We start from the raw sequence: 25,868 nt of genomic DNA on the forward strand, positions 1-25,868 counted from the left end.
GGCGCCGCCCTGACACACGGCAACTGCCTTTCGGCTTCGAGCCCGTCCCGCGTGGGGGCGGGCGGGGAGCGCGGCGTCTCGCCGCCCTCTTTCCTGCCGCCTAGCTGCTGCTGTTGCCGCTGCCTCCGGCAGGAAGTTGGAGACGGGCTGGTTTCGATCCGGCTGAGGTTGGGCTGCGTCGCTGCCTTCTCTGCGCGCCGGGACCCCGCCATGGGGACGTAGCGGGGCGCGGAGCCATGCGCGGACTGGCGCTGCCCCGCGGCTCGCTGGGGACGGTAAGTCACTCAGAAGGGGCTCCGCCGCACCCCGAGCTCGGGACAGGGCTGCGGGCAGCGCAGCGGAGGGGGCGAGCTGGTGGCCGTCGGTCCCGGGTTCGTAGCCGGGCGAGCCCTCCGCTGCGGGGTCGCTCCGGGGATTCGTTCCGTAGCCCACCGGGGGCCCGTGTCCCCCCGCCGCAGCGCCCCGCAGCGGCCATTTTCTCTCGCTGAGGGGTGCGGGGGTCGCCGGCCGGGAGGTCCGTTCCGGCGGAGGCAGGGCCATGGCGTTTCCGGGATTTATCCCTGAGTCAGGGAACGTTCTGTTGGATTTACAGGAACGCGTGACGGCTTCCCAGAGGCCGTTAACTCCCGAGGCACCGCGGGCCGCTCCGGCTCTCTAGGCTGCCGCTGCCCCGGGGCGCTGGTGGAGCTCCGCTCTCAGGCAGCCTGACCCGGTGCCTGTGGGAGCTGCTGCTGTCCGCTGTGCCGCACTGTGCGGAGTGAGGGGCGGCTGTGCCCGAGCTCTGCAGCTGGGGAGGCATTACAAAGCGAGTTGGCTAGTAAATTTCCTTCTTGGCTCTCTTGGATCCAGTTTCTAAGTCTTTCTCAAAATTCAGCTGGCTGGCTGGCTGTCCGTCATTCAACTTCTTGCCTTAAAATAAAATAAGATTAAATTAACTGAGTTCTGGGGTAGAATTTGTAAGTTCAAACCACTTATCCTCGAAAACCCGAGTATTTCGGTGACAGACGCCTGCATGTGACTACTTTCCATTCGAAGTGCCGGCCAGTTGTCGGTGTGTCATCACTTAGCTGTGGCTGTTCAGCCCAAAGCTGCCTTCTTCCAGTTCTGCTCCTGCTCCTGAAAGCTTTGGGCAGCCAGTTACTACCTGTGCCGGCAAGGCAGCAAGGCTGGGGCTGTGAAGCACTTCACCCCTTCACCTGGCTGCAGAGCATTGGCATCTCAGAGCCTGGTTGGGATTTGTGAACTGTAGGGGTGGCTTGTGTATGGGTTTTAAAGCAGCAAACCTGATAAAATGCATTTCTGTCCTAGTGATAGCGGTATGTGTATTCTGCTGTAATTCATGTGCTATACGTAATGTTATTGATGTTGTTAGCAACAAAATGCACAGAAGGCATTGAACTCCTTCATATGTCACCTTGTCCTCAGTTACATGTATGTATATATAAGTCAGTTTGGTTTTATGAAGAAAAATGACAAAACAGCTGGAAGGATGCTTCTGACAGTGGTTGTTTTTGAAGATAAAGGTTTTGAAGCTGGAAGCCTCTTTTCACAAGAGCTGTGAACTCAGCTGCCATGTTTGTTACCTGAGGTGTTGGGCCCCGTATCTTATTCGCAGTGGTGAACAGCAGCAAGTGTCTGTCAAGGTTTCAGAGCAGGGCAAGTACATGATACTGGAAAACAGAATTTTCCAGCTTGCAGGGATCTGTGACTTTAGAAACTCCCAAGTCAGAATAGTGTCTTTGTCCTAGGAGCCCTGTGTATGTTTCTCCTGCTGATGGATATGGTAGTCACTCTTGGAGTCCGGGTGTATTCCTGGCGGGGAGCCCCACTCTTCAGCTGGATATTGGCCTAAGAAGTACCTTTCTGTGTGTTTGGAACCTGTCACTTGTGTGTTTCTTGTGAGGCCTGTTAGTTTTTCCTTTGGAAGAAATAGGAAATAGCCATCCTGTTTCATCTTCTCTGTGGTGTTTGTGACTTTGGGGCCTACTTCTCAACTGCCTCTTTTATAGAGTGGCATTTTTTTAATCATTTTTTCTTGTAGCAGCTGTTCTGTAGCTCTGATCATTGTCATTTCTGGGTTAACTCGCATTCCAAGGACTGGGGACCAGCCCAATAGTCTGGATTCCAAGTACAGGGTCCTTATGGATTTGTACGTAACAGCACACTGTTTTGTTCTCAAGTCCCTTCCTAAGAATTCATAGCATCTGCTTGGATTTCTGATTGCTTTGTCCATCCAAGTTCATTCCATTTGCATCTGCTTATTAATGCTATTTTTATTTCTATTTTTTATGACTGTCAACTTCCTGCCAAACGAAGCATGCTGTTACCTGGGCTTGCGCCAATCTGTATTACATGGTAATTTCAGTTCTCACAAGCAATCAGTATTGCCAGTATGGATGGCTTTATTTTTTAAGTTACAGGTTTTCCTTGAACTGTCCTTATTATTTGAGGTAAAAACAATATTGTCATATACCTCCTTCTTGTCCATGTCTTTGGTCATCCCAACGTGGCTTTGCTTTGTTTTTATTTGGGGGACAGAGCATGATATTCTGTCTTATGGTCTTGGTCTTGTGCCTATGCTTCCTTGGCATGCCTGGAAATCTAGCCTTGTGAACCTGAGAACAGAAAGAGGATCTCAAAGCAACATCACTTTGTTGTCAGTTCTAAGGAATTGGATTCAGCATGTGGCAATTACTTGACTGCTAAAGAAAATCCACCTAGTGAATCACTGATGCAGGGACCTGAGCAAGGCCCTAGGGCAGCTGCCCAGCTTGGCAGCTGCTCTCTCAAAGTTAAAGCCCTGGGAAGGGAAGTATGAAGGGGGAGGCCCCCATTGGGACAGTGCTCTGATTTGAGGTGTGTGGCTGCACCCTCAGGGTCAGACTGCTGGGTGGTGGTTGTGTGTGTGTGTTCAGGATGCAGTCTCCTGGTTTCAGACAAGGCCCAAAATGCAGTATTCCACCATCTGATCTTCATAAAACGGAGGATTATGTATAATAGTATCTAATGCATCCTCCTTGTGACCTTTCCAGGTTTTAGTGAGCAATGAGAAAAGCTTCCTGTAAATGTTGCTTTAATATACATTTCTCAATGCTTAAAGCAGAAGTGCTGGTTTCCCATGCATCTTTGTACATCAAACTAAAAACTCTAAAAACCTCAAAGAAAGAGCTTTTGGTCATGGCTGAAGCAATCGCACAAAGAAGGGTAATGCTGCACCCTGATTTCTTTGGAGTCTCCTCACTCTTATTTTCTTCCCGACTCCTAGACCTGCTAATTTGTATGATTCACCGTTGTATTGACTGGAGCTGTCAGCCAGTAAGTTGCTTGGAAGGCCTGACAAGGAGCTAGGATTGCTTCCAAGGTGAAGAGCGTGCATACGTGGCTGTCACCTGGTGGAGCAGAACGGCTTGAGGAAGTTGTGCGTGTTTTCACCTGCGGTTATTACGTTTATTTCTACGTCAGTTTCAGAATTGAAGCCTTGAGTTTCTACTGACTCGTTTTTCCTGGGCAGTGCCCGCTAGCTAAAATCATGAATCACCGATGTGCACAGTGTGGTTTGGTGGTTTGAGTTATCATTCGGTTCAGTAATCCAGGTTGTCTGTTTTTCTGAGCAATGCTGATTTTTGGGCACTTGTTTGTTCTTCTGGCAAGTGAGATGGGAGCAGAGAGCTGAATGTCCAGCAGCGGAAAATCACTCGTTTCAGTTGTACAGGACCTGTAAAATCAGTCTTGGTGACCTGCTACCTTGACTTGAGGCTTCCTTGCTTGATAATTTCATGTATTTCCTGAACTCTTTATTGTGGGCGTAAACAAGTGTAACTGCTCAGTGGTCTGGGAGTTGCTTAAGATGGTGGTGGGTTGTTTGTTTTTTTTAAAGGGCTGAATCATTGGTTGTGAGTCATCTGTGGTCTGACACACTCTGATCCTCAGATTTTGATCAGTAATAACGAATGTACTGATTCTGGTTTGGATATGCTTACTGATATGCTTTCACTTAATCTGAATGATTGCAAACACCTTTCCTGTTTTCCTTTCCTTTCTGGAGATGTATGTGACTAATCTTGCATCTGTTTTTGGCATGATCTTTGATGCTTCCCTCTGTTGTTTATATTACTGGCTTGTTTGACTTTTGGACTAGCTGTATGTATTCCCTTGTTGGAAGATGCATCATTGGCTGAAGGATCAGTTTTTATTGCTACTATCAGACCATCTGTGTGAATGATCTTTTACCCATTTCCCTGCGGACAGTCAATCTTGTGAGGCTGTCGGCTGCTGGAACAAATTCTGTTTCTTACTTAATTTTGGAATGTTTGCATTTATCCTGTGGTCAGCTAATCAAGCCTGAAATGATAGCTATTGAAATATGTGATTTTTTTTTTAAAATTCATAGTATCACAGTATCGTGCGAGTTGGAAGGGACCTTAGAGATCATCGAGTCCAACTCCTGGGATTCGAGCCCTTCTGTGTAGCAGAGCAGCATTTCTGCCACTTGCGCCACAGGGGGGATTCGAACCCCTGGCCTCTGGTGTTGCAAGCAGCAATTCTACCACTGCGCCACCGGAGGCACACAGTAAAAAATTATTATTTTTGTTTTAAACTTGTTACCATTTTAGCAGCTGGTTTCTTCAGTATGTCTGTTGTGTGACAAAGAGCTCTGAAATCCTTGGAAAAAAACGAGTTACTGCTTTGTTAGAGTTGCCAAGCCTTATCCTTCTTAAGGTTTTAAACATGTTAACTTTCTCCTCCAAGGCTTCAGTTTTGGGACAGAATCAGGGTAGCGTGGGGCTGTCATAGCCATTTCGTTTTGCATATCCTCTCTGAAGATAGCAACCACAAAGCTGGTATCAGCGTTGTGGTTTACCCTTACTGGTTTGCTCTTCTTTTGCTACAGCCCTCCTAGCCAAAAAAAAAAAAAAAAAAAAAAAAAAAAGGGCAAAAAGAGAGCTCTGTAGTTGTGCCTGTGCAGCAAGGTACCGTACTGATTGCAAAAATGAAAGCTGGGAACACACTGCAATGCAGTGTAGAGAAGTTAGTATAACAAAGCTCAGTGTGAAATTCTGTGGGCAGGAGAGATGGTATTCCTTTTCATTTTGATGTTGTTTAATTTTTGATCGTCTGAATGCATGGTTGGAATACAGGGTCTATTTTTTTTCTCTTGGACCTGCAGTCTGAGGACTTGTTCATGTGGTGTGCCGAGTCTGCCTGCATTCTCATGCGCAGGGTCTTTGGCTGATGAGTCATCTGTTCTGTGGTCCTAGCAGGATGCAGACCTTTTGGCATGACACAAACAGCACATTTCTCAATTCTGCTGCTGGGAACGGTGTCCTTCATTACCAATTCAAGCTGTTCTTTAACCCTTTGTTCTGCTCTTCCTTCCAGTGCATACATGCACACATCATACTGTAGTCAAGGCAATCATAATATTTATATTATTAAAATAAGTAATATCGATAACATAATCGTTTTATAACTAAAGTAATTCTAATTAAATTATTACATTATAATATAATAATAGTTAAAATTCTTGATAACGGTCATCTTCAAAATTAAAAATAGCAAGTGAATCTTAAAGGAGTAAAAAAGAAAAAGTCTGGAGCTTTGTGGCAGACCGCTCAGACTGACTGCTAACGGTGTCACTTTAAAAGGAAAAATGTGTTTGCTGGGGAGAAGTCGAAAGCCTAACTTTCCCACTTCTCTAGGGCTGGCATGCTCAGAAAAAAAAATGGAAGCTTTTCTGTACTTTGCCTACTGTGATATCATCCTGCGCCTTATTATTCCAGACTTGCCATCTGGTTTTCTTATTCAGTTGTCCTGCAGGTACTGGATGCATTCTTCTCTCTGGAACTGTTTCTAGATTGACTTATTCTTTTCCTTAATGAAAACATTCTTTTGCTCTTGAGTAATTTTTTTGCAAGCTGCAGCATCTCCAAGGCATTCCATCTATATGTTGTATATCACCAAAAATATTTGCTCTGTGTACAGCTAGCTTGTATTAATAGATGTGACAGGCACGGCTTCTTCTACTGAGCACTGCTGAAGTCAGCTGTGCAGTCTGCCAGGAGATGAGAGATTCTCTAACATTTTTCTTTCTTTTTCTCTCTTTCCCTGTCTGCAGGTTATCTTAACATTTGTCTGTTTGCTGATGGAGGAATCAGTAGGAATTGCTCCAGAGCCACATATGCTGCGACTCCATCGGGTAACTTTGGATGGAAGAAATCCCTTTACCCTCTTAAGGAGAGAAAAGAGGAAGGTGCAGTGTCAGCTTGGACAATACCGACATCCCAAAGGGACCCACTGCTGCATGAGGTGCCATGCAGGTACGGTTCAATAGAATAAGTGCATTACTCTTCACCTCAGTTGCATTCCCTTATCCCGTGCTTTCAAACTATCTTGTCCTATAGTGACGTCAGTGCTCTGTTTCCCTGATAGGAATTCTTTCTTCCTGTCTCTTTTCTTGGACTGTCAGTCTCCTCCATGCTGGTGAGAAGATGTATTCGCAGTCCTTTCCCTGTAGACTTCAGGGTTTCTTTGAGGATTCAGTGACTTCAGTCCTCCCCAAGACAACACATGTATCTTCCTGTCAGAAGAGCTCTTAAGTTGTTTTTGTTGCAGGTACCTACAAGTCAAAAGACTGTGAACGGCCTGATCAGGCCCCTGTCTGTCTTCCCTGTCCTAATGGCACATTCACAGCTGTTGACAACATCATGGAAAAATGCTTCCAGTGTAGACGGTGCCGTACAGGTGAGTTATCTGTGGGCCCTGGGGAAAATTGGTGGTAGTAGTAGCTGAGGGTCTGGGAAAAAAAAAAAAAAAGTGGGTAGATTAGGGGCTAATAACACCTGTTGTCGTAACAGTGATCTCAGCTGAAGGTAGGGTTGGTTCAGTCACTTTTCATTCCTTTCCTCAGAATTGCGGCAGATAGAAAAGACCCCATGCACCCTAAAGCAGGATACCGTGTGTGGCTGTCGAAAGAATCAATATCAGTTTGGCCATGCTGATCTCTTCCAGTGTAAGAACTGCAGCCCGTGCGTTAATGGAATTATTGCCAACTGTAAGTATAGCATGGGTATGATACATATATATCTATTGGCAGATGCCATTAAGACAGACGTTAGCATCCCTCTCCTTGTTTTCTACTGCGCTGCAGCAACTTGCCCTTATGTGATTTTTAGCTTTGGGACAACTCTGTTTTGCTTGCCTGCTTTCCTGAGGAAGACTGTAACTTTTTTTGCATGCCTTGTTATCAATCCTTGGTTTTTGTTACGAGTTCTACTTTAATTGTATGTTCTCGTGTTGGCTATCATGATATTTGCCACTTAATTTCAGTAGCTCTGCCTTCCTTGGATGTACTGAAGTAAGATCTTTATGTTTGAATGCAGATTTCCTACTTGCTTTCCTTTTTTTTTTTTTGTCTTTCCCTGGATATTTCTCTGTATGCTCGCTGCATTTCCCTTGCTAACTGCTCTACACACTGTAAGTATAAAGGCTGACAGTGCTGTTGTTTTCAGTGTCCAGCTGAACTGCTTGTTAGTCAGATGCTGAACCATCACAGTATATCGTGCAGTGTCTTAATGTAATACTGAAATATACCCACTGGCATTTCATCACCATCACTGTAACGTGGGGATGGTGCAGATGTCTGAAAGAACTAGCCATGTTAGCTATGCCAAGCTGTCTCCTTTCCAGTGGGGGATCAGAGATGTTAACCCCATTCTGTTTGCCACCCTCCAGTTTGTCCTGAAGTCTAATTCTGCTCGTGTCCCTTAAATGCTCTTTACCTTGCTGTCCTAAAGCAATCCCGTCTTCCTCATAAATTCTGCTTCTCCTGTCCCCTTTCTGTCTCCTTGTTAAATGCACTTCCTGTGGTGTTTAGTGAATTCTGTTACAGTTTTTATGCTTACACCTGCCCTTGAGGGTCATCATCATGCACTGTCCTTGAGTGACTTCTTTCCCTCGTCTGATCTTCGTCCCGTCCCTCACATGTAACAGAATGTATGCTGCTTATTCTAGTGCCTCTTTACCTCTCTTTTTTAATGCTGTCCTTCCTTCACTGCTCTTGCCTGCTCTTTTTTAATTTCAGCATCTGTGCTGTGGCTTGCCTAAAAGCAATAGGTCTTCAGTTTCTCACCCTGTACACTCATAGAACAGATCACAAGTGTGAATATGTGTGTCCCATCGCTTGAAGTGATTTCTCCCTACCCTGGACTGACTTCCTCAGCAGTCCCAGCTGCTCAGAGACCACTTCTTCCTCATTTTTGCCTAATGTAATTTCCCCTTCCTGTCACACTTGAACTGAAGTGACTTTCCCCATTCTGCGCTGAAACTAATCTTATCCATCAGACCCATCTCAGATGCAGACTTTTTTTTTTCCCTTTCCCAACCTCTGCAGAGGTGTCTGACCTACCAGAACAGTGATGCCCTCACCTTTGTTATTATTTTCTTCCTTCCCAGCCCCAAGTAATCTGAATCTTCTTTCCTTCCTCCAATAACAGTTCTTCAGGCTCAAAGAGGAATAATTTCCCACCTGTCTTGGAATGAATTTTTCCCCTTTTGGTTTCTTTGTTGTCCAGATTTTGGCAAGAATTTCTTCTTTTCTCTGCAGGTTCAAAGGACAGAGATGCAATTTGCAAGTGTAAGCCTATGTTCTTCATGACGCTTAATAACCTTTGCAAGCATTGCAACAGGTGGGCTTTTTTCCTTTTTTTCTGTGTTACCGTATGTTGAACAGGAGAGAGAGCTGACTCACGTTCCACAAGGGGAGGGAATTTTTCTCAAGGTTCTGTCCATCTTCATTTTACAAAGTTCTGGCTTTCTGGAGCAATTAATATTGTCCTTCATTCCAGCCCTCTCTGATCGAGGGCCACAGTCATTAGGCACACTTCCTTGCTGTGCTTTGCAGGCTACTCTGGACTTGTTCTAGGATTGTTGCAAATGTCTGGTGTTGCATTTGATGTGTGCTCACATCTCTGATTTACTTTCAGCTGTGTTGGAGAAGAATGCCTGCAGTGCAGTAGCCCAGTGACTACCTCACCAAATTCATCTGAGCTGAGTGAGTACTGGGGGAACCTCCGGGACAATGGAATCTTTTCAGTGCAAACTTTTGTTTTGTTGACATTATCTGTCAAACCTCGCTTTCTCTAGTGTTTCAAATCATTATTCTTTTTCTCATTACCATTTGCATGTTCTCTCTTGTTCTTCTTGCTCAAGTACTTAAGTACTTACCTGTTTCCTTCTCAGTCTCTCACTCATTTGCCTTCTCCCTTTTGTCCAGATGGGAACCTTGTTCTTGGCATCATTGTGGCGATATTTGTAGTTATCTGTGTCGTCTACATTGTAAATAAAGCAGTGAAGATGGTTCAGAAAAATGGGATAGCCTCTTCTTTCTACTTGTGTGGTGAGTATAGCAGCATATCCTGTGATACTGACTGTGATATACATCACTCAGCTGTGTGAATGGATACGCATACGCATGTGAGGAAAACAGTGGGATCCATTACTCTGCTCTGATCCAAGGCTAGAGGGAATGTGAAAACTCCACGGCCAAGCTTGTTGTTGCACTTCCAGCAAATCTGCTTCTGTGCTGTGACTGGAAGTGCATGTGAGCTTGTTTCTGGCAGATGAGAGCTTGTTATAAAAACCTTTTGAGGTCGGGATTATGAATAGCTGCTTTCCTGTTTTCTCTGGGAAGAGAGGAAGTGAAAATAATTTTTGTTTTCTTTTTCATTCAAGTATCTTTGCCACAGACAAGCAAGGAGCCAGTATCTGAGGTGAGCAAAATGATGATTGTAGAGCTTCCCTTCCTCTTTCAACCATGTTAACCTGGGATCCAGAGTAAAGTTGTTCCCCGTGGGCTGTTTTCAGGCCTTATGTTTTCAAATAAGCTGAATAATAGGGCTGTTGAATTCAAAAGCCTTTCATTGTAGCGGTTGGAACCATGAAAATTTTACTTCCATTTTGCTAGGAGGTGCTTTTCAAGCTCCTGGCTTTGTGTTCTTTTCTTTCTGGATGCACTGTTTTTTCAGACAACTAATCCTTAATCCCATTGTCTCCTTATGTATTCCAAGATGAGAAAATTTAGATAATTTTATTTCACTTAAGAACTTCAACCCATAATGTTCTCGGTCCAGCTTTACAGCATTTCCTCAGGTGCGTTGTTGATTAGCAATTAAGAGGAATAGTCAAAGTATGGTTTCCACAGTGTTACAAAGAGGGTTGTTGAGGGAAGTGGCCTTTGGAACTTCTAGAATGGAGATGGGTTGGGATTCCAGGCTTTCTTTATGTCAAAAGAAGAATTAAATTCCTTGTGAAATAGGCTTTTGATGCCTTCTGCTTAAACAAGAAATAGAGGAAAAATAAAGCTGGTGATTCCTTGTAATAGGAATACTGTGCTACTGTGGGTGATTCTGAACTAAGATGTTGTCTCTTTCAGGCTGAGGTAAAAGGGAGTGCAATTACTGTCCTTCCCGAGATCCAAAAAGAAAAAGAATTGCTAGTGAATGCGACACCACCATCTGCACCTCTGCTACAAAGTTCACGTGAGCTGCCAGACTGTGTCAGACCTGCCAGGAAGAGGCAGCTTCCAGACAGTAAGTGTAACTTTGGTATCCCTCCCTAGGGATATCTGATTATGCAGATACGGCTGGGAGGATGGATGAGATCTTACCAGGCGTGCTTGCCTTGTGTATGTGCATGCATACTTCATGCATAGCACAGCACAGAGCCTGACCAACATCTATGAGCCTACATAGGAGTAAACATCAACACAAGTCCTTCCTGTTGCCCATTTTTGCAGTCCCAAGACACGTTCCCCTTGAGGCCGCAGAACCCTGATTCTCACACTTGATTTCTTCTCTTCTTTCAGATCCTGCTATTCTCTACACTGTGGTGGATCATGTACCACCATCTCGGTGGAAAGAGTTTGTGAGGCGTCTGGGTCTGGCTGACTATGATCTGGAGAGAATTGAGATAGAGCATCGACGTTTACGAGATGCCCAGTATGAGATGGTCAGACTCTGGAAACTGCAGATGGGCCACGCTGCAACTGTGGAGCACATCAGCTGCGTTCTCAACCAAATGGAGCTGAGTGGCTGCAGTGAAGCTATTCAAGAGGCTTTGCTAAACCAGAACTCTCATCAACCTTGCAGTTTCCACAGCCATCTTTGATCTTTCCCCTTGCTGTGATTGGTGAGAGAGGATCGTAGTTCCATTTCTTGTCTTCCTTTTCGCATTCCCTCCTACCTTTCTAGCCCTCCTTAAATGGGTTGTTGGAAATAGCAGCAGAGTATGCTGGAGGTTTGATTCACAACCGCCACGTTAGTTCAACTCCTTTTAAGCCAAGAGAGACCTCTTCAACAACTCCTTTCTCAAAGAGGGAAAGCACCTCATAAAGGAAGTGACCTGTGGACTCTGACCAAGATGAAAACAGGAGCTCAGAGTGACGTGATAGCTCAGCTACTCGGCAGACAAGTGGTCGCTGAAGCAGGTGCTTCGCTCACCATGTGACAGGCTAACTGGTAGGGTGACTTGGTTGAACTGGCTGTTCAAATGCTAAAATACTTGCTCACTTTTTGCAGATCTAATTTTCTGCAATATCAGATACTTAAACTGGCTCACATTGCAGCCATTTGATTGCGAAATCTGACTCAAGGGAAGCTGTGTGAGAGGACATGCCCACAACCGGCACGTTACTTCTGGGAGCAGGAGAGAATCGCTCCCTTTTGATATCAGCTAGTTATCAAAGTGCTGCACCTTCAGCCCTCTTACTACGGCAGAAATTGCAGAGATTCAGAAGGGGTGGCTCAGGGAGAAACAGGAGGGCATTATCCTTTCCACGCTCCCATTTCTCTCTGGTTCATTAGGAAGAAGGATTCTGAGCCAGCGGGTCAGATGAAAGGGTTGGTGCTTTTTCTAAAGTTTCTTTTGCGTGTAGAAACCATGTAAGACAGCATTAACAAAACATGAGCCTGTATGTTTGTCCTAGTGCAGAGTGGAAAAGAATGCACGTGTCTGTGTGGGTGAGGAGGTACCTTTGTACCTGGCAGTGAGTGTCCCTGCAAATCCGTGCTTGCGCACAGGTTGGTAGGCTTGTGTCTGCTTGCCTGTCTCTCCCCAAATGATTCACTGAATCTGACGTAGCTGCAAATGGGACTGCGTATACGTTCATTTATATGAGTCATTTTTTAGCAGCTGTTGGATAACTTCACACTACTTTCTGGACTCCATTGTGTATGTGCTACTTCGGTGTAAGAAACATCCGATTCCATCTACAAGCTCACACCAGGGTTTTCTCATGGCTGTTACCCTGTGTGAAGCAGAAGTAGCAAGAAGCAATTAGCCTGCATCAGGTGCAGGTCCACATATTTCTGAATGTGGATTTTGTTTTAGAATCTGTCATCCCTTGAGAGAACCTTTCTACTGTAAATACACTAAGTGCTCCAAATTAAAGTTCGGATTTTTAACTCCGCCTCCATTCTGATTTTGTCCGTATCAGCTTCACTTCTTCGGCTGTGGGTGCGGGCAGGGGGTGGAAAATGACTTCCAGAAGTGGAAAGGGTGGGCTGTAAGCGAGCTGGGATGTTGCTCTGGTGAAAAAGGTGAGTGTTTAAAAGAATAAATAATAAAATTAGTCTTTTCTGTGTGAAGCTTAGTTGCCCTTAGGACACAGGCAGCTGTGAGGGCAGGAACTAGGACTGAAAGCAAATCCAGCTGCAAGTCATTTCACACATTTGAGAGTCTAATGATTCTGAGTCCATGATATCTCCACAGGTAGTACATATTCACCAATTACCTGTGAGATGATTAACACACACGCGCCCATCTCACGTAGTGATGGATGAGGTTTCCAGTCTTCCATTCCGTGGTCTCTTCTACCGTCTAGCGTCCCTTTAGCATCACGACAGCCCAACCGACAGCCTTTTGCTTCCTCCAGCTGTCTTCCTCGCTCGCCCTCTAGACGAGCTTCCATCGTTGCGCGCTCACTAGTATGCTTATTAGAAGTAACTTACAGTAAATACTTCTTCCAATCAGAAGCAGCTCTGATCTTCGACAGCCACCTTCAGGAAGATGGGATTTTTGCATGTTTGTGTGTACGTTATTATTATTATTAAATGTCGCTGTTATCCATCGAGCGTATCAGACCTCCGTGTTTCCCAACGCACCGCTCGCTTCCCGCTCCTCCCCGTCCCCTCACAACTCCCCCCTCCCGCCTCCATTGGTACGTCCCGGCGGCCCGCGGTGCGTGCCGGGAAGCGCCGCGGTGGGGCCGCTGAGGGGCGGGCTGCTGTTTGCTCCCGCCATGGCGCTCAACAAGTCGATGCACGCACGCAACCGCTACAAGGACAAGCCGCCCGACTTCGCATACCTGGCCGGCAAGTACCCCGAGTTCCGGCAGCACGTACAGACCACCCTAGCCGGCAGGGTGAGGTATGAGGCCGGGCCGGGGTGAGGGCCGGGTTTCCGAGCTGCGCCCGTGTCGGCGGCCGGGCCCCAACGTAACGCATGTTTGTGCTTTCAGCCTGAACTTCAAGGATCCCGAGGCGGTGAGAGCCCTGACGTGTACCCTTCTGAAGGAGGATTTCGGGCTCACCATTGACATCCCCCTGGAAAGGCTCATTCCGACCGTCCCCTTGAGGTTGAACTACATCCACTGGGTGGAGGATCTCATTGGCCATCAGGACGCTGACAAGCGAGTGCTTAGGCGGGGCATTGACATAGGTACTTACCGCGGGCTGTTTATAGGGCCAAGCGTTTAATTAGCCCGTTACTTACGGCTAATGAAACAGTGTTTTTGAGGAAAGCAAATGTGTGGGAAGTCAGTTGTATTTTTTTCTCCATCTTCTAACTGATGAGTTATGTTAGTGTTTTAGATGTATGCGTGAGAGCTCGTGAGTTGCGTAGTAATTCTTTCTTGGGATCCTTTGGTAAGTTACTTCTTCTGTGTGTTATGGTTTAACCCAGCAAGTAGCTGAACACCGTGCAGCCCTTTGCTCACTCCCCCGTGCTGTGGGATGGGGAGGAGAATTGGGGGAAAAAGGCAGAACTCATAGGCTGAGATAAAAAGTGTTCACTAGGCCAGAAAAGAAAGATAGAACAGTAATTATGGTAATAAATGTGCATATACATGCACATACAAAGCACGTGAAGCACAGTGCCATTGCTCAGTGCTCACCAGTTCTCTGTAGCTCCTTTTTTACTTCTTCAGCTTTGCTTGTCTTTCTTATGAAAATACTGCAGTTTCTGACTTCCTCAAAGCTCAGCTTCAGTAATCTCAGTTGCTACACAGATATTTGGCATGGATGGTGTTTTTTCTTGGTGTTACCTCGCTTATTGTTATTTGTCGGTGTAGTTTTTCATTTCTTGCATTCCTGGCTTGGTTTCAAGTAGAGAGGCTGTGAGGGTTTGTATCATCATGTGGCACATGCAGAGCTACTTTCCTAACTTCTAAAACTTGATGTCTGTCTTCACATTTGACATTAGGTAGTATTTTCAAAACCAATTGTTGCAGTAGGTGACTAAATAGAAGAGACAGATGCATTAAGTTCTCTGACTACTGCAAGACATTCAGTGTGAGTTTGCAAGCAGCTTTGATATTTTAACTCTTGGAAAGAAGTAATTCATCAAAGAACATAAAAGGAGCTCTGGAAATAAATGTGCATGCTTTTTCTTGCTTACTGTTGTCGTTCTTTATGTTTCAATAAATCCATGTCATAGTAGATTCCTGGTAGATCTCTGTTTTTTAAAGTTATTAGTAATATGATCACCTTGCGTTTTTCTGTTCATTAGCAAGTTTTTATCTGGTTACCTTTTTAGAGATCTTAATTGGCATCTGTGCTGTTCTTTTTTTCTTTGTGTGTGTGTGGTTACTGCGGGCATCAAAGTAGAATTATTTATGATACTTGAAAGAAGATAGAAAAATACAGAAAAAGATATATTTTAGCATTTTTCTTTAGTAAGACCGAGTACTTTCTCTGTATAAAACATTGTCGTATGTGGGAAAACTGCTGAAGAAGTTGATAATTCACTAGCAAATGTAAGCTAGGGAGGAGCGCAGTGCTCTCTATTCATAGTGCATCTTTTACAGTACTGTGTTTTAAATTACTTTTAAAAATGATTCACTAAAGAACTGAATAATGGATGATTAGTGAGCAGTGATTTCTTGCGATTCATTCTTTTTGTTGTTTAAAGTGCATGACTGCTGTGTATAATGCTAGAGACTTATTTTGCTTTCTTCATATGCTTTTCACACTGCAGGGACAGGGGCATCATGCATATACCCATTACTTGGATCAACATTGAATGGCTGGTATTTTCTGGCAACAGAAGTGGATGATATGTGCTTCAATTATGCCAAGAAGAACGTGGAACAAAATAACTTGTCTGATCTTATAAAAGGTATGATATAATAGGCGATTTAGTAGCATACAAATGTTGTGACCTGTTTGTTTTTTTGCCACTTTCAAGTGGCATATCAGAACCAGTACTCCTGCTAATATGTGCTCTGTTGTTTTTACTGACAGAGTGTTTGCTATGGTCCATGTGTGCTTAAAACAAAAAGTTTCAGCTTGTTCAGAATGGCAACTACGGAAAAAGAGCTACTCATCTGAAAGTTAAACTGAATCCTAGGGAGCTTTTCTCTCTCCACGTTTCATTCTGTCACCGAAGCATTTCTTAGAGTCCTGCTGTTTCTGCTGCTGGGAGACGTGGAGTATTCCCCTCAAATAATGTGTGTGACAGTAATACGTATACTTTGTACAGAGTCAATCCTTACTCTTCATTTCTGAATCAAGTCTTAACAGTGCCTGTGGTAGTAGCAGAGCGTGAGACTTTATCTGTGGAAGAGCTTGGAAAAATGTCAGTGAGGGTTTTATATACTATAAAGCTGGTCCATTATTCATCTCTGAAATACAAATTCTGGTTCTGCTAGGTACTCTTTTGGGAGTATTTTTTTTCCAAAACAATTTCCCCTCTCCCTGTCAGTCTTGAAGATCCAGATCTTGATGTGGAGAACGATGTCTTTATTCTCTAACTGCTGCCATCATAGGATTCTTAATGTTACACCTTACAGGAAGTACCTCCAGCATAGGAAGATGTCTCAGGTGTAGCTGTAGTGCCTATAGTGATAAGCTCAAGTAAATGACTGACTGCTGTTAGGCAGAGCAGCAGGTCAGAGAGTGCCACTATGGGTGCTTGTAGCCGGCAGCTTCCTGGAATTGATCCACCCTGTGACTTCTTAATTCCTGGGTCTGAAGCGTTTATCTGGAGCTGATTATGCTGCTGCAACCAGTTACTAATTTAGCAACGCCCATTTTAGAGTTTGATTGTAGGTAGTAGCAAAAAATTACCTGATGTTCTGAGTTGGCGCATATATTTTATTGGAGTAGGATGATTGCCAAAATTTGATCTTCTTTGCATTTTTTTTAATCAATATCCCATATGTAACAGTAGGATAAGCCACTTTCATAAATTTGAACTATGAAAGCTTTTGCTTTCGTAGTTGCAGCAGAGAACTTAATGCAGTTAATCGTAGATTTAAAGACTCGTGTCTTCCACTACTACTGTGGATATACTTATAAGCTGTTTGTATGCGACTCCTTAACCTGAAGTCTTTATTTGCATGCTGTCTTATGCTTTTTTTTGTTGAGTATGTTGCCAAGGAAGTGCAGTTTTTATATTGTTTCAAGAAATGCAGAAGTGAAAATCACATGTTTGATAAAATATGACACTCCTTACTGACTGAATCTGTCTTTTCTGTTAGTGGTTAAGGTACCACAGAAGACTCTTCTAATGGATGCACTGAAAGAAGAATCTGAGATAATTTATGACTTCTGCATGTGCAACCCTCCTTTTTTTGCCAACCAATTGGAAGCGAAGGTGAGCTAGCAAACTAAAAGTTGCATGTACTTATTCCAGTGTTAACTGAGTGGGAGGGTATCAACAATTAAACCTCTTCACTTTGGGAAAATTGAGTGGAAAATCCCCAATGATTACAAAATAGCATTGAAGTTTTGTTTTTTCTGCATCCCTCTGCTCCAAAACAAATACTGAAAAACTTGAAACCGATATCCTATCTGAAGATTTTATCCTACCACAAGATTTTGTTGTCTTTGAGAATTGCTTTAAAAAGTAGATTGCTACTAAATCAGAAATTCAGTGACTCTTATATAGGCTTATTTTGAATGCATTATTATACCTTATTATTCATGGTGGCAGTGTGGGGAAGGATAGAGGCTGTGGCTTTTGCTGCTGACTGAAGATTGAATTCAGGTATAGTTTAAAAGTAATCCATTTTAAAAAATGATTAAAAATATGAATTAACCTTAAATAATCTTACTTATCCAGGGAGTGAATTCTCGAAACCCACGGCGCCCTCCTCCGAGTTCTGTAAATACAGGAGGGATCACTGAAATCATGGCTGAGGGGGGAGAGCTAGAGTTTGTCAAGAGAATTATTCATGATAGCTTACAACTGAAAAAGAGGTTACGGTAAGTGCTTTCTTCTGGTTAAATGTTGACCTGCTTTTCTGTCTGAAATAATGTGGAAGTGATGTTTTAGTAAAGAATGTAGCTGTGGTCCAGTGTTTAGTTCAGTTGCTTAATCTCAGTGTATATAAAATCAATTGCTCCTGAGCATCTAACGATTACAAGTCATTACGGGAGATATTTAAAGGCAGAAAGTAAAAAAGCCCCTGCAAGTGGCACTTGTAGCTTGCAGCTGAATTAGCATGTGTTCCTGCTAAAGATGGTCAGCATTTATTGTTAGGTTCTTCTGGGCTAGGAGGATGCATGTCAACTCTTAGTAATCTGTTTGTTATCTGGAAGCTTTTCTCTTTTCCTGGTTGAATTTTGGTATCTTACAGATTTATCTACTAAAGGGCACTGTTGTACTGAATGCTACCTTGTGTGAATATAAGCTGAAATAATAATTGTAGTAAGATCTTCTTCTGAACAAGAAAAATGACACGTCTTCAGTTTTTCAGACAACCCTTCCCACCAAGTAATGTTGTTCTGTATGTTATTTCTCTAGCTCTTCTGGGAGCTTCCTTCAGATTTCTTTTTTAATATACATACAGCTGCCACAGTTTTTGTGTTACTACCACAGCTTCATCAGTGCTCTGAGCTAAGAAAAGCCTTCCATCTGTATATTCAAGATATGCTTTGTTGAGACTCTTCTAAGAGCATTGCATCAGGTTCTCATTGTCATCCATCTGACGCCAGTTCTTTTATTTAGAATGTATGTTTTTCTATTGATGGATCTGGGGAAGAAAAAAAAGAATAATATAAGGAATATGTTCTTTATTTATTTATTTGGAAAAGTAGGACAAAGTGAAACTGGACTATATTAGAAGTGATTCTGTCTTGTAGTTCTTTCAAGGAAAAAATGAAATGGAGGTTTCAGTTTTGTGAACCTTGGAGAACTTGATACAGAAATAACAGCTTGTTCAGAATGACTTGCTTAAAATACTCTTCTGTGTTTTGTTACAAACAAGGTTTAGCAGCAGTACAAAGGGCACGAGTAGTGAGCTGTTAATAGAGAGGACTGAGACTCCCTTTGGCCAGGAGGCTTTCTTGACTTATTCCACCTCCTCTTCCCTTCTTCTTCAAGTAGGAGTTGAAGGCTTGGTATTTAGTAGGTTTGTGGAAGAAGTGTGTTTTAGTTTTGCCAGGAATGTTGGGATTTCATGTAAGTACTACTCTGTGAAATTCTTTATGCTGTACTATGCAGAAAATAAACTTAACTGCAGTTTTAAGGGACAGTTATTTAACAGAGGGTAACAGAAGTTGAGAAGTAAGTTAAATGAAGAACAGAAGTGTACTCCATGGAGATACTGAAGATGAGAAGCTAAGTGAAAGGAGTAGCTCCAGCTAAATGAATTTCTTTTCTTTGGAGGTGGGAGAGTGCTCCTGTTTTATTTCTCATATGGTAATAGGAACCTGGATAATGAGTGATGAATGAGCAGAAGTGGTGATCATTAGGGCAGCCTGTAAAAATGTGCTTGTCAGTAACTGAATATTTCTTGTTATGCTGATTGTGCTCCGGGGAAAGTTACAGACTATTGTAAGGAGTGATACTTGACATGTTATTAAGGTCACTTCACGAGACATGATTCCTGCTTGTTCAGATGCTCTTTCAGTATTAGTATCATCATATTTTCTGAGAACACATTCTTCTCTCTAGTCTGTCCTTTCTGCTTTCCTGTTTTGTGTTGTACTGTGCCATAGTACCCTGTTTAAGATGAATTTTGTTCTTTTATGTTTTGTTTTTGAATTTGCTAATGTTCATGCAGATTTCTGATCCAGATAGTTCTTTTTGTTAGTTTTCCTTTTCCCTTGATCCGTATTTGTAAAAACTCTTTGTTGTGTATTGTCTGCAGGTGGTACAGTTGTATGCTGGGGAAGAAGTGCAGTTTAGCACCATTGAAAGAGGAACTTAAAATCCAGGGGGTAAGTTTTGTATACAGTCCTTACATGTCCTGTGTGTGTTGAATTCGGTATAAAATTTTACACGCTTTCTTCCCTGTGCTGTATTGTTTGCACCTCATTAAATAAGAGAAATCCTTGTAAGCCTCGTATGGAAGAGCTGAGGTTTTCTTTTGTATTCTTGGGACTACCAATTCCGTTTGGATTCGTTTGGTAAACACTATTGCAGTAGATCTGGAGTTATGTTTGTTTTAACCTAGCACGCATTATGTGGTGCTTCAGATTAGAGTATGGCATTCATGTTCCAAAAATTCAATTGATTATTGGAATTTTGATAGATATAGGAACTCAAAGGTAGGAAAAAGATCTGGAATAGAGATTTTCCTCTGTCTGTATCTTTGTCTCATCTCTGTCTCCTTCCATGCCCTTCTCTTTCTCATTCTTGCATGTGTGCTCTGTTTTAGGCAGTACTCAAAAGTTACATTTTTCTGTTTGTTTGATTTTTGCTGTGTAGGCCTGGGGCTTATGCTGTGGAGCTGATGATAGTTCAGAGTGAACTGGGATGGTTGGTGGTTATCCTGGACTGTATATAGCACATCCTTAATACCATACATAAATACTGTACAGCGTTCATGACATGCATGTATGGAGTGACTATATAGTGCTAACATTGGGTCTGAGTTTTATGCTTAAGGGCAATTTATTTATTTATTTATTTATTTTGCAAAGATACAGATATGCCCAGAAAAATGTCCCTGCTTATTTTCCCAGTGATCCATTGGTTTCGTTCTGTGTCCCTTTGATTTAACATTCAAATGCGGAACAGGAACAGGTTCTGAACAAGGAAAAAGAATGTGCTTTTTGCAGTGGCAGAATGCAGATGTGTCCTGGATCAGTGCACATACAGGGTAGTGTTTCTGAACTTGGAGTCCTCAAAGTGGTAGATAACATGGTAGACAGAGATAGGAAATTTCAGCCACTGTTACCAGCCTTGGCACCAAACAGCTTAACGTGTCACTAACAACTATGAGCTATGTCAGAAGGAATTTCCATTCCTGTCTTGAGGAAATAACTATCCTAGCTCTTGTTGTTTAAAAATGTGTGGAGTAAAACTGTGTTATTTATTAATACTAAATTTCATATTGCTACTTCACATAGGTTCCTAAAGTTACGCACACGGAATTCTGTCAGGGACGTACTATGAGATGGGCACTGGCATGGAGTTTCTATGACGATGTACAAGTACCTGTAAGTACCTTAGTTTTCACCTGCTTTTATATGTCTGTGCCTCTTACTTGTGGAAGAGCCTAATGAGCTGTAAGTAAAACAGCTGTGAAAGAAACTGCTCTCTATCAGAAAGGAGTGTTGATGGAGTGGGCTATGTGGACAGTGGGTTTTGTTAATTGGCTCCCAGTCGTTTGGAATTGTTACCTGTTGTCCTTGTATTGGTAGGGAAAAAGAAGCCTGCTTGTATTTCCTGTGGGTTTTGGTGAAAGTATGGGTCACTTGTTAGTCCAGAAAGCATATGTAGGATATTAAAAATTTGGGTTAGATTTAAACTTAAAATTTTCCCCTGATGACTTGATTTTAATTTTCATGTAGATTCTTGTTACCAAATATGAATATGTTTTTGCTACTTTAGACCCAAGTATATAGTAGAATGGCTTGGGTTGGAAAGGTCCCCAAGGCTCATCAAGTTCTAACACTTCTGCCACAGGCAAGGTTGCCAACTGCTAGATGAAGTACTAGATCGGATTGCCCAGGGCCCCATCCAACCTGGCTTTAAACACCAATTCTTTATCCACCAAATAGTCCACCCTTCAGTCCATCTCTCTTTAATTTAGAGATAAGGATGTGGTGGGGGATCATGTCAAAGGCCTTGCAGAAGTCCAGGTAGATGACATCAGTTGCGTTCCCTTTGTCCATCGATGCCATCACTTCATCTTAGAAGGCCACCATATTGATCAGACATGACCTTCCCTTGGTGAAGCCTTGCAGTCTGTCTTGGATCACCTGTTCGTCCCTCATGTGCCTTAGCATGTCTTCCAGGAGGAGCAGTTCCATGATCTACCCTTTTGACCAATGTACCTGTGGAATCCCTTGTTGATTTGAACATTCCTTGTCAGGTTCAGTTCCAGCTGTGCCTTGATTTTCCTAATCCCCTCTCTGCAAATCCAGACAGCATCCCTGTGTTCTTCCCAGGTGATACATTGTTGCATCCAGTACCTGTGCTTGTCCTTCTTTTCCTTCAGTTTGATCAATAGGTCTTCACCAAGCCATGCTGGTTTCCTGTGCTCTCTGCCTGCTTATTCTGAGGGATGGGGAGCTCTTGCACTCTCAGAAAGGCATCTTTCAAGAGTAGCCAGCTTTGTTCCGCTCCTTTGTCTCTAAGGATTTCTTCCCAGGAGACCTCATCCAACAACTCCTTAAACAGGCTGAACTTTGCTCTCCTGAAGTTTAGGGTCCTGACTCCATTCTTTGCCAGGCCTGTGTTCCTTGAGATCATGTACTCAACCTTATCTGATAACTCTTTGGAGTAAAGTGAAGCATAGGTTATGTCAGCAACTATTTAGTGGTTTAGATACTCTGTTAATCCATAGGTACTGTGAGTACGGAAGTCATCCCACTAATACTGCATAGCATTGTGGTTTTTTTTTTGGTGTTATACTGTTTTTGTTTCTTCTTTTAGTCACCTCCCTCTAAGAGAAGAAAACTAGAAAAACCTCGAAAGCCAATTACATTCACAGTCTTGGCTTCTACAGTCAAAGAATTATCCATCAAAGCTGCAGCGATGGGCTGGGATGCTGTAGAAGGCATTGCTGTTGTTAGAGCTTGGATAGAGAAGATTCTTGCTGATTTGAAGGTAAAATATTAAGTGTTAGATGTTACAGTATCCTACTTTAAAGTGTGTGAATGAATAATGGGTAAGTTCTTCTGTCTTCTTCAATAGGTTCAGCATAAGCGTGTTCCATGTGGGAAAGATGAAGTTAGCCTGTTTGTGACTGCCATTGAGAACTCCTGGGTTCATCTGAGGAGAAAGAAACGAGAGAGGGTAAGGCAATTACGAGAACTTCCTCGAGCTTCTGATGATGTGCCACAAGCAATGGAAGAGGAAAAAAACAGCCAGAACAGCGTGAGCAAGAGTTTGGACTGTGAAAAATCCAAGACTGAAGACTCTGAAACTGAGCTTGTGGCACCTGATGAGGGTGTCCACTTGACTGCAGATGATGAGCTAAGGGAAGAATCAGCTACCAAAGAATATAGTGAGCATATGGAAGAGGAGGAGACAGAAGCACAGCAGGCAGAAGCATCATTTAATGAAGGTTCCAGTAGTGCAAAGCTGGGACCTTTGCCTTCAGAGGAAGCCAGCAATCTAACAGCTGAAAAAGGACAGAGTCCCAAGGAAACCGGTAGATGTTTCCTCTTCAAGTGTTTAATGAATGTGAAGAAAGAAGGAAATGATGTATTAGTAGAAATGCACTGGGTTGAAGGACAGAACAGAGACTTAATGAACCAGCTGTGCACATACCTACGGAACCAAGTTCTTCGGTTGGTTGCTAGTTAGCCCTTTATCTCACTTTGGTAAAAATGAGTCTTCAAGTTTTATAAGCTATTTTTTTGATGGTTTAAATGGTTAGCAAAGTAAGATTTCATTAGTAAAATGAAAACTAAAGCTCTTTTTTAATGTTAAAAAGCATTTCTTAAGGCTGCAGGGAGTACATGAAGTATGACTTCACGTGCAGTGAAGGACAGGGAAGTAATATATCTTGTTTTTCAGTTATAAAACTACACGTTGCAGTGAAACACATCTATGCTGTGACCATTTCAAATAACAGTGCTCTTTATTTTCTTCTTCTCTCGTGTAATGGATTTATATATTGTTACTACGTAGACGAGTACTTGACTGAAATATTTTCTCCAGTATTTTTCATACAAACGCAGGAAAATGGTCTGCCTTGGGAGTTGCCTTCTGCAACTATCAAGTCCTCAGCCAGGAGTTAAAGTATACCTCTCGTCCCTTTGATGTGATTAGCCTTTGACCTACAGAGTAGCAAGATGGATACATCCTTTAAGCGTTGGCTGATTAAAGAAGGAAACGTTTTGGAAACACGGTTCTTTCTGTACTTTTCTGCTGTTTATAACCTCGTGGAAACCGACCCGGCCGCTGGGGGCTCCCGGGATGGGAGTCGCGGGGCGGGGCTGCCGTTTGAATGGCGCGGCGGGAAGATGGCGGCGCTGCGGCCTCGGCGGCGGGGCTCCGCAGCGCGGCTGGCGGTAGAGCTGTCCGGGCTGCCCCGCTCGGCCCCGCGGCTCCTTGCCGCGTCGTGCTCAGCCCCCCGCCCGGCCTTGAGGTCTCCCTACGCTACAGCGGGAGTCCCGGCGGCGGCTCGACAGGTAACGGGAATGCAGGCGGAGAGGCGGCGGGGTGCGCTGGGTTGGCGGCCCCGCGTGTGGGTGAGGGGACGGGGGCCAGACGGGTGGGCCCCGGCAGGGCCTGCGCCGCCGGTGTGAAGCACAGGCTGGTTTCTCCCTGCAGGAAGCGGCCGCGGCTGGGGTGAGGGTTTGTGTCAAAAGGCTGTCAGTGCACAAAGGTGAATCCAAGGGTCTTTCTGTACAATTCGGCCTTCAGCTGAGGGGGGCACGAGCATGCTGGTTGTGCGCACGCTGATGGAGCAGGGATCGTTTCTGGTTGCACGCCGTGTAACAGCGGGCCTTGGCCTCTAGGTGCTGCCCTAGTACAGCAAATCAGAGCAGCCTGTCCAGCTGTACTAACCATTCCAGCCTCTAGAATGATTTTATCTGGAAGCGCCGCGTTTCGTGGTGCTGGTTAGCGGACGGATTCCTGCGAATGCAGTGATGTGCGGTGACTTTTTGTACCTCATTTCTACGCAGAAGGCCTTTACACAACATCTCCTAATTTAACTTCATCTCTTTCTAAAACTCTTCACACCTCCCAGCTTCCTGCAGGCAGGCAGCGTCTTCTCTCCACCGTGTTTATATGCTGCAAGATGCGGCTTTGTCAGCTCTCCTCCAGAAGATTCAGCATGCAATGCTCGTGTGTCCAACAGAGCCCAAATTCTGCACTCATATTAGAATGAGAAAATCACAAAACATCCCAAGTTAGAAGGGACCTGCAAGGACCATCAAGTCCAACTCCTGGCTGCACATAGGAACACCCATAATTCAAATTCTATGACTGAGAGCAGTGTCCAAAAGCTCCTTGAACTCCAGCAGGTTGGAGCCATGCCCTCTGTCCTGGGCAGCCTATTCCAGGGTGTAGTAGCTGCAGTTTTTGTTTGTTGTCTGTAAACACTAGCATGCTTAAGCAGCCCATATTTTCCTGATCATATTTGCCCTTATGCTGTTACAACAGTGTTAAACCCTTTTGAGATTATTATATTTTTTTTAATGTGGTATTGGAAGAATGGGTGCAATAACTGTCACTTCACACAATTACTTGTATTTTTTTCATATAGATTTCATGAGGTCTTCCACAAAGTGCTGCTATGGGAACTAAGTAGTCATGGAAGGCATTACTGTGGATCAGAAAACTGTTTTCTGTCTCAGATGAGGAAAGGGACAAAAGGTTTGAGTTTCCTTAATGATTAGGAAAAAGAGAGAACCGCAGAGGAGGCAGTATCTGTAGCCAGCACAAAATTATCTAGACAAGAAATGAGAAGCAAAGAACTTAATTAAACTAGAGGAACTGGCAGTGTGGTGAAGATACTAATCAGCGTTGAAAAACAGACATAGCTGTGCAGAGTAGCTTGAGCTGCCTGTGTATTTTACATCAGTTATTCAGATTTTTCTCTGAAGTGAGGAAGAGACTGGGCAGTTCTGTAATCTGTGGGGACTACTGAGGGCTCTGTAGCGGTAATCTAAAAAGGAAATGGTCTGAGCAAGGGTAAGATGGCAAATACATTGTAATGCTGCTAAGCTAATCAGCGCTGAAATTTTACTTCAGTCTGTATTTGGTCGTGGTTACTCTGTCTCAAAAACAAATATCAGAGTGAGAGTTTGGTGAAGATGTTATTTGTATGTAGAAAACCTTGTTGGAGGAGAAATTGAGAAGGTGATGTCAGGAGATGAGAAGAATGATAAAATATACGTGGGAAATATTGAAAATATAGGAAAGTTAATGCTTTGTTACCTTTTTCCCCCATAATAAGGAGGATGAAAAGAAGTTTGACCTTTAGGTATGTTACCTAAGTGACCTTACGTTCAAGGGTTGTACTGTTTCTGTTTTTATTTTCCTCCCAAAGGGCAATATCAGCAGGTAAATGTTCCTGAAGATCAAGCAGACAAGTTGCTCCTTGCAAGCTGGGGTCTTCCTAAGGCAGTGTTGGAGAAATATCACAGTCTGGGAGTAGTACAGATGTTTGAATGGCAAGCGGAGTGCCTAATGCTTGGACAAGTTCTGGAAGGGAAGAACCTGGTTTACTCAGGTATGCA

General features: G+C 43.6%; 3 protein-coding genes across 4 annotated transcripts in view; all 3 read left to right on the forward strand.

Moving 5' to 3' along the window:
• The first annotated feature begins 83 nt into the window (after positions 1–83).
• TNFRSF1A (TNF receptor superfamily member 1A) lies at positions 84–12,455 on the forward strand. Its single transcript, XM_072343454.1, has 10 exons — positions 84–275; positions 6,116–6,317; positions 6,613–6,741; positions 6,908–7,051; positions 8,603–8,684; positions 8,982–9,049; positions 9,272–9,394; positions 9,730–9,767; positions 10,430–10,586; positions 10,862–12,455. The coding sequence occupies exons 1-10, from the start codon at positions 237–239 to the stop codon at positions 11,161–11,163; spliced, it is 1,284 nt and encodes a 427-aa protein (XP_072199555.1). The 5' UTR covers positions 84–236; the 3' UTR covers positions 11,164–12,455.
• Positions 12,456–13,245: 790 nt separating this feature from the next.
• Positions 13,246–23,530, forward strand: METTL16 (methyltransferase 16, RNA N6-adenosine). Of its 2 annotated transcripts, XM_072354700.1 has the most exons (9): positions 13,246–13,422; positions 13,514–13,713; positions 15,250–15,390; positions 16,754–16,869; positions 17,338–17,480; positions 19,370–19,439; positions 20,574–20,663; positions 22,105–22,278; positions 22,366–23,530. In XM_072354700.1, the coding sequence occupies exons 1-9, from the start codon at positions 13,295–13,297 to the stop codon at positions 22,978–22,980; spliced, it is 1,677 nt and encodes a 558-aa protein (XP_072210801.1). In that variant the 5' UTR covers positions 13,246–13,294; the 3' UTR covers positions 22,981–23,530. The 2 variants fall into 2 exon arrangements, with proteins under 2 accessions (XP_072210801.1, XP_072210809.1); XM_072354708.1 differs by lacking the exons at positions 13,246–13,422; positions 13,514–13,713 and adding an exon at positions 13,730–13,919.
• A 96-nt stretch (positions 23,531–23,626) lies between these two features.
• Positions 23,627–25,868, forward strand: part of POLQ (DNA polymerase theta) — a 53,927-nt gene continuing 51,685 nt past the window's right edge. The window contains exons 1-2 of the mRNA XM_072354685.1: positions 23,627–23,810; positions 25,679–25,861. Of these exons, the coding sequence (XP_072210786.1) occupies positions 23,627–23,810; positions 25,679–25,861 (367 nt within the window). The remainder of the gene's footprint in view (positions 23,811–25,678; positions 25,862–25,868) is intronic.

This window comes from Excalfactoria chinensis, chromosome 1 (assembly GCF_039878825.1).
Source record: "Excalfactoria chinensis isolate bCotChi1 chromosome 1, bCotChi1.hap2, whole genome shotgun sequence".
Lineage (NCBI taxonomy): Eukaryota > Metazoa > Chordata > Aves > Galliformes > Phasianidae > Excalfactoria > Excalfactoria chinensis.

Coding starts and splice junctions, on each gene's coding strand:
- TNFRSF1A (XM_072343454.1), top strand. CDS start 237: ATGCGCGGACTGGCGCTGCCCCGCGGCTCGCTGGGGACG. Junction 276..6,115: donor CCCGCGGCTCGCTGGGGACG/GTAAGTCACTCA, acceptor CCCTGTCTGCAG/GTTATCTTAACATTTGTCTG. Junction 7,052..8,602: donor TAATGGAATTATTGCCAACT/GTAAGTATAGCA, acceptor TTTTCTCTGCAG/GTTCAAAGGACAGAGATGCA.
- METTL16 (XM_072354700.1), top strand. CDS start 13,295: ATGGCGCTCAACAAGTCGATGCACGCACGCAACCGCTACAAGGACAAG. Junction 15,391..16,753: donor CTTGTCTGATCTTATAAAAG/GTATGATATAAT, acceptor CTTTTCTGTTAG/TGGTTAAGGTACCACAGAAG. Junction 16,870..17,337: donor CCAACCAATTGGAAGCGAAG/GTGAGCTAGCAA, acceptor TTACTTATCCAG/GGAGTGAATTCTCGAAACCC.